Source organism: Trachymyrmex cornetzi, unplaced genomic scaffold (genome assembly GCF_001594075.2).
Source record: "Trachymyrmex cornetzi isolate Tcor2-1 unplaced genomic scaffold, Tcor1.1 scaffold210, whole genome shotgun sequence".
Classification (NCBI taxonomy): domain Eukaryota; kingdom Metazoa; phylum Arthropoda; class Insecta; order Hymenoptera; family Formicidae; genus Trachymyrmex; species Trachymyrmex cornetzi.
In genome coordinates this window covers 257,598-273,466 of record NW_017296742.1, presented here as the reverse complement: position 1 = coordinate 273,466, position 15,869 = coordinate 257,598, and the positions used below count along the sequence as shown (strand labels likewise).

General features: G+C 35.2%; 1 protein-coding gene across 2 annotated transcripts in view; it reads left to right on the top strand.

Moving 5' to 3' along the window:
• The window catches only part of ssh (Protein phosphatase Slingshot), a 161,537-nt gene extending 145,860 nt beyond the window's left edge, over window positions 1-15,677 (top strand). For both annotated transcript variants that reach the window (XM_018505741.1, XM_018505742.1), the window contains 4 exons: window positions 7,620-7,814; window positions 8,624-8,893; window positions 9,237-9,793; window positions 10,779-15,677. In XM_018505741.1, coding sequence (XP_018361243.1) covers window positions 7,620-7,814; window positions 8,624-8,893; window positions 9,237-9,793; window positions 10,779-13,000 — 3,244 coding nt within the window. In that variant the 3' untranslated portion in view covers window positions 13,001-15,677. The remainder of the gene's footprint in view (window positions 1-7,619; window positions 7,815-8,623; window positions 8,894-9,236; window positions 9,794-10,778) is intronic.
• The last annotated feature ends 192 nt before the right edge of the window (window positions 15,678-15,869 follow it).

The window sequence follows — 15,869 nt, the reverse complement described above, 5'->3', positions numbered from 1 at the left end:
CTTGACGGAAGAGCGAAACATATATTGTATAATATAGGATATCCAAAAATATCATGCTTTATCCGATTTATAAAATTTAAGAATTCGATAAATGTCCAGACGTCAATAGATTTTAACTATAAATTTCGTCTTATTTAAAAAAAAATTAAATAACACCGAAGAACTGTATTTTTTATTTTTAAATAAATTTTTTTAGCTAATATTTGCTTAAAATTGCTAAAAATTATAAATTGTATAAAAAATAATTTTACATTAAATTTTTACTAAGAGACGATCGAATAGTCGCAAAATGTATGCAATGCTTGGAACATCGTGTACGTTTTTGATTTTTCTTATTGATGCGTGACGTCTCGTACGTCATAAAGTATGCAAATACGTGGAAATCAGGCAGACACGGATGTTCGTTGTAAAAAGAAGCTTACCTTCGAGCTACATTGATTATTCATACATACGGTAACCTAGTCCATAAAAAGAATTTTGATTCGTAAAATGGAATATATTTTGCATAATATAGTCACTGAAACTATTCTTATTGTGTTATTTTGCGTGTGTGAAAGGTCGCATTTTCATTCCTTGATTGCTTCTTCCTCCATGACTGGCATTTCCAATGCATTTAGAGAACGTCATCGTTTTAGCTCAATATGCCGTTATATTCTCTGTTGCAACTTCATATCCTGTTTCATTTCCTACATCGATTAAAAATTTTTTAATAATCAATTATTTAATTTTATATATGCAAAAGAATAAAAATTGAAATTTATTTTTAAAAAATTAACAAGTATTTGGAATCTCTGTCACATTTTTATTTAAATTTTATCCAAATCTTAAGGAATGTTAAAAATCAATATTCTGTGGTTTTTAAAATAATATATCATGTTGATTTGCAATTATTATAAGATTATTTATATAAATAATTTATTAATATTTAAAATATATTAATTAGTTTATCTATCCACAGATTCTTCTAATTTGCCCATGATTTTCTATTTGATTATTTAATTCTGTCAATCGAAAGAATAATAGTCTGAAATATATAGTCAAATTTTTATCTTTTCATTTATCCATTATATTCTATTGATCAAAGATATATTACAAAAAATAAGAGTTTTTTTTTTCAATGTAAAATCCGGTAAAATCTTTACTTTTAACAGGATCTGACAGAATTATTTTATTTTCTTTGTCTTTTTTCAGAAAAAAAAATACATAGATTTAGTTATTTTCTTACAGTCAATTTACTGTTGCCAAGTTATCACGTTTGTTTCGCTGCATTATCACATTTGATGCATAATGCTTCGCATGCTGTTCCAACAAGAATTCTCTCTCCTCGAAAAGTACGTAATAAATGAAGCATATAGAAAAGATGGTGTCCATCAATCCTGTTAAATAGAACATTTATTGTTATCACCCATACGTCTTGTTGGTGAATTTCGTTGTTATCAAGAATCGAGAGCATTTATTGTACATCCTTAACTGTTTTTTACTATCGAGCTTATATCAGTTTTCCTGGTAGCAGCCCATGAAGCCCACCAGGAGCCGACTTTCTAGACGTTGGAATCCTTGGAACTTTATAGCTTTGATTTCTATGGCAGTTTTTAACGTATCCTGCGTACTCGCGCAGAGGAAACTCGCATAGAGAACCGCTAGCAGTATAAATTCTCGCCATAACTTACTCGTGTATCTTTTTTAATTGAAGTTTTATTTCGTCGCGATTTGTTTAAAGTATCAGGAAGAAAATTACAATAGAAAAATGTCTATAATTTTTTTAAATTAAGACTGACTCGAAGTATATCTTAAAGCTCAGGTATCTATTATAATTATAAGAATTTTCTTTGTAAATCATATCATAAAAGATAAAGGTTAATATTTTATGTCCTATTGTTTCATTTACAAAAAAGGGAAAGTTTTCTTCTTGTCATCTGTCATAGATGGTTTCTGTCGTTGACATAATGGGCCTGTTCTTTATCGATGAACTCTCTGAACTGGTATACACGGTGCAATAAGTTGAAGTGAAACAAACCATATTTCTTTCACTTCAATTTATTGAACCATGTATACCAGTTCAGAGAGTTCTTCAATAAAGAACCTTATTATAATTGATGAAATACTGGTTTGAAGTTAAAGTAAGATCAGGCCAATCTGGGTGTTAAACAAGTATTTTAAGTTGTTGCTGCATTGAAAGTTATTTATAACTCAATTTGTTTTATATCTTTATAAAGAACAAGATGCTGTATTCGGTACCTACCACATTCAACGCGTGTGCGGTTGAGATTGTTATCGCAGCCCGTTCTTTGAAAGTAACAAAAGACAGGCACTGCAATTGCTAGAGTAGATCGAAGACGCCGCGAGGATCACCAAGACCTCCGAGTGCGTAAAGCCAAGCTAATCGACATCCCGTAAGCTTACGTTCCGATGATTCTGCCGAGAACACCGTCAAGTTCTTCGCAGAGAAGAGGGGTATATCTTCGATCACGCTTTCTTCTTATGTGACGGCGCTGTCATGGTTGAGTGCCGACGGTAACGACGCTCGAGGTTTCTTCGTTTCTCAGGACGGTCGTGCGTCGTCAAGAGCATTTGTCAGATGGTTTCTCGTGTTATAGCAAGACGGAAAAAAAAGAGAAAAATTCTATCAATTTTGATCTCGAAGACATTCTTATGAAATGAGTAAGCAATAATTAGCAGAATAAAAATGAAAAACTATTGATGATGTTGAAAAGTAGGATGGATTTCATCTCAGCAATATTTTAGTATTTTTTCTTATAAGTATATTAAAAATTGTAGAATTAAAATTCTTTTCAAATCTTGCAAGTTTTTTGGCTTTTCGAAATGATTGCGAGTAGTCAAAAACATTTATCAGGTGATTTTTTTGCGCGATATAGCTAACCGGAAGAAAAAAAAATTCTATAAACTTTGATCCCGAAGAGATTTCTATGAAATGAGTGAGCAATAATCAGCAGAATAAGAATGAAAAATTGTATTAAATGTAGAAGAATTTGACGAAAGGTGGTGGATTTACTTAATAATACTTTTTAATTTTTTTATATTAAACTTCATTTAAAAAAATAAAATATGATTGCAAAATTAAAATTCTGTTCCAAAAACTCGTAAGTTTCTTGGTTTGTCGAAACGGTTGTGGGTGGTCAGAAACATTTGTTAGGTGATTTCTCGTGTTACAGCAAACCAAAAGAAAAGAGAAAAATTCCACGTCTTTTGTGATCTTGAAAAGAATTCTATAAGTAGGAAAAAAAAAGAAGAACAAGAATGAAGAATTGTTGACGATAATGAGAAGCGGAGTCGGTTTGATCATATTAGTAATACTTTATCTTAATAATACTTTAATTCTTACAATTTTTTTTTGAATGGTTCTTATATAAAAAAATAAAACAAAAAGAATTGTTTAAATTAAAATCCTATTTCATTTGCAGAAGTAGCAATACGAAAAAATCTTTATTATAATAGAGTTTAAATTCAAAATGGAAATTTATAATGAAATAATATCGCTCGTGAGGTAATAATTAATACTTTTTTATTAAATTATTTTATTAAATTTATATCGTTTATATTATATTATTTTTATTAAATTTGAATCATTTATATTATATTATTGTTATTGAGTATTCTATATATTAAATTGCGCGTTTGTATCATTTTTTTTATTTCCGTAACAAACAATACGAGTTTAAAGGCACATGTATGGAATATTTTAAGCATTACGTCAACATGACGTCAATTTAGATTGGTATTTTTCCTGCTTTTGAGATATAGAATTAAGCAATATGGATTCAGCTGTTTGAGTAATTAAAGTTCTTGTATAATAACTAATATACGTACACATTTATACTATTCATACACTGATACGATATTAGATAGGTCAACGGGCCCTTGCTATTTCGTTGTTTGTGTTGATTAATCTCCGGAAAAACGTGAAACTGAGTCTCCACTGTATATGTGAAACGTACACGTTGCACGAAAAACCGGTTTGAGATTATTATAGAAGAACAGGTTGTACACTGTCTGAACGAAACTTTGCATACATATACATACAAAAAGGAAATGGGGAAATAAGACTATCGCGATTTTTGCTATCACAAATACTTTATAATTTTGTTATTCCAAATATATTTAAATATCTTGAGGCCACCCACTATCAAAATCGGTAATTTTTCAAGATGTACTCTTTGTTATTTTTTCAAAACTCGCGTATTGTTTGAAAAATAATCGTGTGAAGTTTTGGTTATTTTTGAAAATGTATTAAAGTTTTAGAATTCTGGACGATATATCTCTTTAGAAACAAGTTATTGCACTTTAAATGCACTATTCATGTGCGATTCGGACGAATGATTTTGTAGGCGAATAAATCTTCTTTTGATGCTTCAAGAATGATCTTTGCAATCTGATATAAGATCTGTGGAGGAAAGTCCATCTAGGTGATTATATTCTTTTTGGTAACATTATTATTATAGGTGTGTAGGTAAAACGTGGAAGAGATATCATGGATCAAAATCTCTATTCTTTCTCTCTTTTTTAAAATAGGACTATCGTAATTTAAAAAGCACGCGAGAAAGTTCTTAGAAATTTGGTTTATTACATAGTTTATTACATTTGAGAAAGTATGAATAAAAGATTAGGGAATCCATTGATAATTTAAATTGTATAAACGATACATGAATTAAGTTATAATATTGCGTTTCTGGATTTATGTAATATATTTATATACGAATGGATCTTCACACATAAGAGATATTAGATAAACACAGAATATGTTAATCTAGGGAAATCCTTTTCCTTATTTGAATGAAGAAACGATCGACTGCATATTCAAGTATTATAATTGCTAAATTAAATTTATTTAAATTGATAAGCATAAACCCAAAGCTTTTGATAATATTGAAAGAAGAATATATCATCATTTACTGACGATATATTCTAGTAACACACGTAAACATAAATCCATTTCGCTTTTATGTAAAATTCTCATATTAGATTTCTTACTCAAAATATTGCAACTTTTTTTATTCTTCTTAACGTAAAACAAATAAGTGAATTTTATATATAAGTTGAAAAATACTTGTTTTATATATATATATATATATATACATATAATATATGTATAAAATACGATCTCCAATTACAACTAAGATTATTGAAAAGATATCTATTTATCAATTTGAAGTGAAAACCGGATAGTAAATACAGTCAAGTAAAGGACAGAAAATGAGATGCTTACTTTTAAACATTATATTTAGAAATATTTTATCCGAAAGTGTATTTGATTTATTAATTATACTACTAGTTTATTAATTATTTTCTTTTGTATATTTTAAGTTTAATTTATATCTATTTCGTAAAATAATAGGAATTAATTGCGAAATTCACTTTCATATTTTTTTTTTAAATCTCTTAGTGCTTTATCGTTGTGAATATTGTAAAATAATATATGGTAGCTGTTAGAATTACTGCCGCTTTAAACACATATTTGTGATTGATATGCTTATTTAAAAATTTTTAAGATATATAAGAGACATCATTTTTTTGTTATATTCAAGTGAAAACTTTAATATACGCAAAATAAAAGCAACAAGCTCAAAAACTAATTATTTAAATATAGTGAAAAAGATCAAATATGAGATATTGAACATATTACTGCCAGTCTTTGTTCATACGGGCCCTTAATTACTGCTGCATGTACCTACTGCCTCTGTATTTACTGCCCGTGTACGAATTAGGTTAATTTATCCGAATTAATCTTCTTCAGCATCCTAAACAAAATATATACATTAATCATTGTACAAATAAGAGAGAAAAAAATTTCTTTATTTAATGCTTGATAACAATATTTACCATACCGTTCTACACTAAGAATATCTACCTACCACTTCTTTAGTCAAAGATGTCAAAGTTGGTAGTAATTAGCTGGTTGGTAGTTATAGTTAGCACATTGGTACATATATTTACGCATAACAGGACTTATTTATTGCCGACAGTAATGCAGGCTTAAATGATTGTCCTTGATGCTGCTATTTCAATAAATTAAATTTAAAAAGTAACCCATCACTTTTTTATGCTTATTTTATTGAAATAAGCATTGAAATACGTTAGCTTGCACTTTCAAATCATGCAATTCTCCTTCCTTCACTTCTAATTAGAAGAATATGGAGTTTGCATCTTCAACGATATTCCTAATTTCTTTAATTATTCTACAAATATAAAACATCGAATATCTTATACAATTGCTTATATTTATATCACAGTCGTAGTTTAACATTAATAATATTTTTAATATATAACGATCTCATACTTTTATACTAATACTACAATTAAAAAAAGCAGTAGTAATTGGGACAGAGCGAACTGTTCATTTAACAAAAGTTGTAATTAAAATCTGCAATAAATCCAAGTAATAAATTAAAAATTGCATATATTGAAATCTCCACGGAAAGAATTTTTTTTTAGTGCTTACCCTGAAAATATGATAGTCGTGGGACAATATTGTATTTCGAAGAATTTTAATGTAAATCTCTTTTATTCATTAATAAAACTACAATAAAATAAGTTTAATTAATTTTACCGAAGTGCATGGTAAAAATCTTTAAAATATTGTATTGTATCACAACTACCATATTTTCAGGGTAGATTTTAAAAGAAAATTCTCTACGTGTCGTAATAGCGCGGTTCGGGAGTCTGAATGTTATAACGAGATTGCCCCTACTTCACTCTAAAACAATGAAATACAAGATCTTAGTGGCTACTCCCACTCATGCTACTCATAGTGCGGAAGGGATTTTTCGTGCTATTTCGAGGTTCACTATTACGAGGTTTTAGTGTATATTTTAAGAAAATTTCCGAAGTCGGTTTATGTCATTTTTTTAAATAAAAAGCAATCTTATTGAAAATTTATATTAAGACTTAATTGTTCACATTTGTTTTTGCGACATGTTTCTCATAGTTTTAAGCAATTTAAAGCGAAACATCATTGCCCCTATTCTCAAGCGTTGGCTAATATTTTTTTACTCGATGCTTTACGCAGCAAGCATTACGCCGTGGGAACCACCGTTGATTGTTGAATGAGTTTCAGGGCGAACGGGAAAGTTTACTAGCTATGGTAATTCCGAAGGGTTTACCTGCGAAGCAGGAGATTGACTCTCGTTGTTCGACATAATCCGAAACACAAAGATATTTCTTGTTAAACCACTGGCGTTTAGAAAGTATACTTACTTTCTTTGTTCCTTCAGAAGATCGTAACTTTCGTCGATTTCCGAAGATGCTGATCGTCGCTGATCGATTTACTTTTTTATACGCTTGCAAAGTATCACGAAGTAACTGTGAAGTTGCAGTAGTAGTGATTTAACTAGCGTAGCACACATAAAAAAGAGAAAAACGTAATTTTTCTGAGAGAAAACTAGGTCACAATGAATAAACAACAAGAATGTCGCGAGTATTAGTTACAATGAAAGTTTTCCCAACTAATTTTCTTTAGAACTGAAATGTGTACGAAATTATTTCTTTTATGGCGCATTTAGCCAATTCGACGTGATGATTACTTCTTTTCTTACAATTAGTGCTTCCGATTATCCTTCTTATAGCATCCTCTTCTAATATCTTTTGTATATTTTCTTTTCTAGGTCGGCCTTGCAGACATTGCACAAGGTGTCCGGTAAGGCACGCGAGCAAAACTATTTTCTAGGTGGACTGTCGCATGACTGGGTCAGTTACTATGAGCAACGGATCGAGAGCGATCGCTCGTGCCTCAACGAGTGGCATGCCATGGACAATCTGGAGTCCAAGAGACCACCGTCACCGGACAGCGTACGCACCAAGTGAGTCCGGTCATTTTTATGACGATCCTCTTAAAAGCGGCTTAAGAAATAAAACGGTTATTCGGATGCACTTTTCTGATGAAATTGGCATAGTACCATAATATCGATTGCTTTTAGAAACCAGCTCTTCCAGGAAGTTGCCCTCTTGCTGGGTGATTTCTTAGACATTCAATTTTTAATACCTTCAATATATATTACACGCCTCTCGAGCAAAATCGATTCGCGCAGCATATAAGACGACCCAAGAAACAGCTGGCCACTGCGAATTTAGCTTGGTATCGTGCCAGGGTGGTTTGTTGATGCGCCTTCCTCGGTTGTCTGCGCCGCATTGAATCGCGCGCCCAAGTGGAGCATAACTTCATAGCCGTCTTTCAATTATTTCCAGTTTCTACGTCTGCCTTCCCTTTCAAACTAAGCTAAACATTTTAAGGTATTAGGTCATTTCGATCGTTGGATTCCAGTATTGCGAAATTCTGGCGTACACGTGGAAAACTGATGTATCCGAAAACTTCGCAACATTCTAATTTGATCTCTTTGTTTGCGTTTACGAGGCCACTTTTAGTATTTTTGCTCTGTAACGATGAAAATTCTTATTACATCTATAAATACGGTAATTATAAATTGATGGAATAATGTCTACAGTTAAAAAAATATGTATCTATGTTATATATTACATATGAATGATATGAATAGAAATATAATATAACGATCATTTAGTGATTGACAATCATTTATGGATGCATTTAACTGATTTTGCCTGTCTGATTAATCTGTCATGAGATACAAACATGGATGTTTATGTAATCTAGGCCCAGGGAGAGAGAAGAGACCGAACGCGTGATTCGATCGACGCTAAAGGAGATCATGATGTCAGTGGATCTTGATGAAGTTACTTCCAAATATATTAGAGGTCGACTTGAAGAGGATCTCGACATGGACCTCGGGGAATTCAAACCGTTCATCGATCAAGAGATGCTCACCATACTAGGACAAATGGATGCGCCAACTGAGATATTTGATCACGTTTATCTCGGGAGCGAATGGAACGCTAGCAATCTAGAGGAACTTCAGAAAAATGGGTGCGTTATATATCTCATTACGAAATATTTTTTACGTATTGTCACGTTATGTCGATTTTATTGCTCGTCATTTCTAATTGTGTCACGACGTGATATATTTCTAATATTTTAATCATTTATAATTTAATTATTTCTTTTATTATTAGATGTAAAATTTTTTAGATATTTTTAATAAATATTTATAAGAACAATTTTTATATCTTTCGTATTTAATGAGAAAAAAAAGTTTAAACTCTACATATTATAATGTTGAAAATTTTATCTACAGTATAAAAAACGCACCATTTTATCTTAATATATTTAAATATAGTTGTTAGTTTTAATCTTTTTTATACACTTTCAGTGTAAGGCACATCCTGAATGTCACTCGGGAAATTGACAACTTCTTTCCGGGTATGTTCACGTATTTGAACGTACGTGTATATGACGATGAGAAGACGGATTTGCTGAAGCATTGGGATAATACATTCAAGTACATTACTAAGGCCAAAATGGAAGGCTCTAAGGTGTTGGTGCATTGCAAGATGGGAGTGTCCCGTTCTGCCTCCGTGGTGATAGCTTATGCGATGAAGGCTTACAACTGGGATTTTTCCCAGGCGTGGAAACACGTAAAGGAAAAGCGCAACTGCATCAAACCCAACAACAGCTTCCTCCTGCAATTGGAAACGTATCAGGGTATTCTAGATGCGATGAAAAACAAGGAAAAGCTCCAGAGATCCAAATCTGACACGAATCTAAAATCTCCCACTTCCACAAAAGATCAATCAAAAAAGGAAGAGAAATCAGATAATATAGAGAACAATATGCGGGAGGTTTCAGGCTCGGAGTTGAAGAAAACTAGCCAGAGACCAAAGAGTTGGTCGCCGAATGTTAAAGTTGCTGAGAATATGTTACCTTCTGGTATGTAGCGTTACTATCCTGACATTTCTAATTAATTGCGCTTTTTTAACCCTAGATGATCACATTTCGTGAAAATTACGTAATGATCACACGGGGTCAATATGACCCCAGCACGTTTAAATGGCTGCCACAGCTTTCTTTTCATAGGTATAGAGTAAAACAAATTAGGGACATTCTTTAAGCTTTAAAATATGTATTCGCATTGATTTTTAAAATTTATTTTTAAAATATGTATTCGCATTGATTTTTTGCTAAATTAATAATTTTAAAATAGTCCAAAAAATTCATGAATGAAAGTCTACGTGAAAAGTGACTTTTCATTTAAAAAATCATAATTTTTTTCATATTTTTGCGTAAAATTTTAGGGATAAAGTCTTCAGATGTTGCACTTCGATAAAAAAAATTATTGCAATAGCGAGTGTTTCAAAAAAGATATTTATTTTGAAGATTGATTGAGGTAATTTAAAAAAAGAATCCTACGCGTTTCACTAACGCGTTTTACGCCATGCCAATCGCGTGGTAAGTAGTTAGAGACTCAAACTACTAGTAGATGGAGCGTCAGGCGTTATTTCGAAATTTAAGTTGGTGAAAATTTACTCCAAACTTTGGTGGGATCAAAGTAATCCCCAGTGACCATCTAAGGTTAAACAAAGTTTTTAAGAAACTTAAAGTTAATTTTTTTGTTGAAACTATTATGGTCTGTTTATGTGTTATAGCTCGAACGTTCATATATATTATAGCTTGAACACGATATCGTTATGTGACAGAAAATATAAATAAATAAAACATTTTTTATTTAAATTTAAATAAGTTGTAATAAAATTTATTTCTGATCAGTATATTGGAAAATTAGAAATTTTGATAAATAATTTATATTAATAAATAATTAAAATATGAAATATGGCAATTAAAATTACTACAAGCTATATATTTTATTTTTGTGGATGTAGACATTTTTATTACATTATGTTTTATAATGTTTCAGTTCCCTTGTCGCAGTCATTGGAAAGTATTGATAAAGCAGGAAATACGGAAGTTACTCGGGAGGATCTTCTTCGTGGCTCGAATCAAAAACCGGCAATAGAACAGGAAGCTCGTAATGTTCTAATGCCCTGCGACAACGGGCAATCTTACAGCGTGTCGCAGAATAAAATAATGCACCTACCTGCTCCAACCCCTGGCACACCTAGCGTAAAGAATAGGATTAGTAAGTTAGAAACTCAGGGACAGAAGAGGAAGGGTCTAGTACTCAATTTAACTAATCAATTTGAAGCGGCTAGCAGTAAACCATCATCGCCAGGATCCGATACGGACGGGAAATCTCTGCCTCAAAGTTCGACTGCGGAGGATAACGTGAAACCAATCGAGAACGGTCATTCGCATTACGATCAGTCGCAGGAAACACGAGGTATCACGGCTTCCGTTTCGAGCGGTCTTTCCGAAAAAGAAACTTGGGATCCCGGTGAAGAACAAAGGGAAAAGAGAAAAGAGATGAGTCAGGAGTCCACTGAGATCAACGATAATAGTGAATGTCTAGTCTGGACTGCTGCATCCGCGGATGCAACATGTGCTGATTTGTGTGATGACAATAACATTGACAAAGGCGTGAATGTAGAAAGTGAGTGTAACGTGAGTGTAATGGCGGATACGACGATTGCAACGTCGGTCACAACGACGACGACGACTACGATGACGACGACGGCATTATCGATGTGTCATGATGGTTTAGGAAAGAAAATAAAAAAGGACGGCGATCCGTTCAGCGCCCAACTCGATCGAGTATTCGATCGTGAAGAAAGACGGGGTGAACCTGTCACAAGGGAATCTCCGAGTCGGCAAAGTTCCTGGAGTAGTTACGACAGCGCAGTGGTTCTTGACAACAATTCGGTGCACAGCTCGTGGGCTACCTTGCCTTCGAGAAACAGTTCCTGGGGCTCTTATGACATGCGGCCATCCGATCTACTTGGATCCAGTGGTCTGTTTCCGTACGACAAAGAGGAAATTCCGTGGCATCCGGGGACAGTAAAACGCACTAAGCAAAAATTGGAGGAGGGTACGACCGCAGGCGAGGTGAAGCGCGTGTGCACACAGAGCTCAACGACCGCGGACGACAAGAGCGATAGGCTAACTACTGAAATAGACTCGGTTGCGGTCGAGACGTACAATCCGATGCTGTTGCATCACATGCCATCGCCGACACCGCGAAGAAGGGACTCGTCGCCTACTCAGGAACATAATCTTAAAGTAGAAACAAATAGAAACTCGCCGAGCCCGGTAGGTAGCATCGACATCTCCCTTACGTCTATGCGTCAGATTGGAAGACTATCTACAAGTGCTCCCGCGCCTTCCTCCCTGCCCTCCGAATCCGATCTGCCTCTGTCTCTGAGATCTTGTAGATCAGAAAGCGAGACGTCCAGTCCATGCGTCGTCAACACTACCCAGTGCCCTTCTGTAAAACACCATAAAATGGTTTTGGAAAATCTCTGCAACAAGTCTGTGTTCAGCAAGCGCTGTCTCTCCGTGGATGATTCACCGGAAGCAGAGTGCCCACGTAGCACGTCTGGTATAGTTAAAAATCTGAAGAAAGAGTTTGAGGCGAAGTCAACCAAGCTGGAGAGGAGTCCCGAGAACACGTGCGAGGGCGAAAACGCGTCGGTGACAGCACGATCCAAAAAGGACGTGAAAATCAGGAGTTTGCCCTCATCGCCAGTGATCCCGCACAACGAGTCCAAAATCCAATCGTCGTCCAGCGTTGGCGAAACCAAAGACAACAAGCATGGCAGAAGAAGCGAGACAACCCCACCGTCATCGCAGGATAATATGGAAGATCTCTCTGTGAAAGTATTGGTGGGGAAGTATGAGGTTGCCAGGCCAGAATCCAGGAAGAGCTCGGACGTCCAGTTGCGCGCGCACAAAGATAAAGATTGGGACGCCATGGAGGTGCATCCGCCAGCAAAATCGAAGATCGCGCCTGAGTTCTCGAGGAGGTCAGCGCCGATTATGATCAACAATCACTCTGCACCTCTGTTCAACGAGACACCGGAAGCCCCCGGCAGGCCGCCGGCAGTACCTTCGCCTAGCGTAGTCATGGCCAGCGTAGTGGCTAAAGCAGCTAGTAAAAAACAGCAACAACATGGTAGAACCCATCCCCTCGCTAGGTTACAGGTCAGGCCTAGGCACAGCAGTCCCGTTTACAACACCATGTAATACAAGAGGCGACGCTCTTTTGTTTTCGCTCGCGGATTCTTAAGCGCAACACGAGCGCAGCGCATCTAACCCGGACGAGAGTACTCATGCGATCACGTGAGTACATCGCCGTGATGATGAAATCGTGTGATCTCTTTATGTTGGCAATGAAGATTGGGTTTTCGGAGCCAAGACGGTTGCGCCTGTTGTTCTAAGAGTAGGTCTTTTTTTCGTTGTACTCTTTTCTTCGTCGTTATCGCTCCAATATCTCGTACAAGCGTTGTCCTGTTTACCGAGAAAAATGATTTTGTCATTTCGATAATGTATCTTATTATTTATAAGACGATAATCTCGTATAAGTGTTCGGATTTTTTACTGCGAATTAACGACAGGCGCTTTATGTTCCTTCTCGTCAACGTGTATCTTGGCTTGACGTTAGTTCAATTATTTTAAGCTGGAAATGCAACAATCACGAGGCTGCGCGTCGAGAAGGGGGTCAACGTAAATTCAGGAAGGGATAATTGCGTCGTTATCCTACGTCACTTTGTCGTAAGTTAGTGGACTCGGAATCACAAACATGTGTTAAATATGAAAAGTAATCGTGAGTATTGTGCGAGTGACTTAACGCGAAGGACGGCATGAAAGTTTTAGTTCGCAAAAAAAGAAGGATAAAGGAAAAAGAACCGAGTGCTCAGTCAGGCTGTGAATGTAAGGTCTGAGCCTCGGGCGTACGCTGACCTTTCTTCTGCTTCGCTTTCTTGATCTTTTCTTTGTTTTTTTTTTTCGTCGAATACGACGTTATTGCGCGAGACGATAAATCTCCGATCTTCGAAGCGACTTTGTCGATTTTGTCGTAACGGGAAAAGTTATTATATGACGAGACCTCGAGATAATGTAATATTAAGCCACACTATTAGTAATTTATAGGTGATAATGTGATGTAGAGTGATGTACAGTATGCGAGAACACGATGTAGCGAAGTGTGTTTTCTGTTGAGCGACTGTTTTTGAAAGCATGAGTGCGTACGGAAGGGGGTACCGAAATTCACGAGCTTCTAATCGTTTCCGAAATCCCGAAAATGATTCCTCCTGATCTTCTGTGTCAACGGCCATATTTTACATGAGCGTGAGAGTTAATACAAAATTAGTTAGTTAAAGGTAATAATGTCGTAACAAGTGGATTAGATTTTTCTTAAATTGTAAGATAATAATTTAATATTGTACGTGTATCGTCTCTTATTGAGGAATGTGTCTTAGGCAATTTCAATTTTAATGAATTAGATCTTGTTAGATATTATCGAGATTGAGACCTGCTGCCTCACGTTTAGGATATATGGATTGCATCTCTGCTATTTATATACAAAAGAGCCTCTTAGGCTGAAACGATCGTTGTTCTCGCGAATGTAGGTACCTCTCTTACTCATTAATTGTTATTAACTTGCTCTTTGTACTCCTACTACTATAGATTGTCTTTATCTCGATTAATTCAAATCGGTTGATCGTGTAACGCTTTTCAACGGCTGACGATGCAGCGATAATAGTGCATCAGAAACTCCCGCTATTGATTCCTGTAAGTAGAGAAGATATGATGAAATAGCGGGGATGGATATGTTGATCCTCATGGGTGCATGCGCGTATTGTACTTCTTCATCGATCGACCCTGGAGCACATTGTATCTAAGTGTCAATATTTTTTTAAATACATATCATCGACTCATCGTTAATTTTGTAAATCACGCGCGTTCCCACCGCGTCGCGGGATTTAGTTAGACAAAAAACGAAGGAAACCCGATTTATCGCGCAAATTAACGACCAATTTTATACTCTGATGTACTCTGACGAATGCGACCGCTGCTAAGAGGCGCTTCGCGAGCGCGTCGTGATTATCGTATATAAATATATTTTATTACAAACACATTTCTCAACCAAATTAGGCTCGTTGATCGTTTAGATTGTAGATACAGGCGAAAGATGTCCTGGAATATAGTAGTATCCCGAATAGTCTGTTGGATCGCACCTAGAGATTAAATATTGTCTACTTATACGATTAAGTACAATCTGATGCGATTTAGGAGAAGGAGGAGGATCTGTTTTTTTTCTCTGCGATGTCTCGCAGCCGGAGGTGACTCGTCCCCTCTTTTTAAGTGCGAGTGTTGCGAGAAGCGTAATTTTCAAGTCTCGAATGTTGCCCAGCGTAGTCGACGAGTTTGCAGTATACTTGAATACACAAGATATCCAATGATTCCCGTATGGAATCCAATGTGGGTCGGATATCCGATCACGTTAATCGCCGCAAAAGTATTACGAAACAGGACGTGTCGTCTACGGCGCGAGTACCGAGAAAAGAAAAAGAGGAAAAAAAACGCGATGCGCTTTCTGCTCTCTCACCGTGTTTGTGCGCGAGCAATCTTTTTTTCTACACCGTGTCGCTTGTCAACCGATAGATTTGCTCGTGTCAAGTAAGTTTGTATCGTCACAAATCGATGTGCTCAGTTTTAGTAATTGTCCCCTGACCCTTTATACCCTGTTCCTTCGATCGCTCCAATCCGCCCCTCGTCTCTTAAGTCTTGCTTAAGTGTGTGCGTTCGCTCGATATGAGAACTTGCTGTCATATGAGAAATGATGATAAAACCGTACGTTGTTCTGTATAAATTTTGTACTATAGTTTGTATTAAATAAAATACATTGTTTATTGCTTGAGTACACGTGTTATTCCTTATGGGGAACATTTTTACGGAAAACAAAGAAAACAATCGATTTATTTATTATCTTTCTCTCTCATGTTATTTTATTTTATTTCTAACAGTATGTTATGTGCATCACTGCGATATCATATTTTAATTTAATTTGTTATAAAAAGAGAAAAATTAAATCATGTCAAGCTAAAACAAG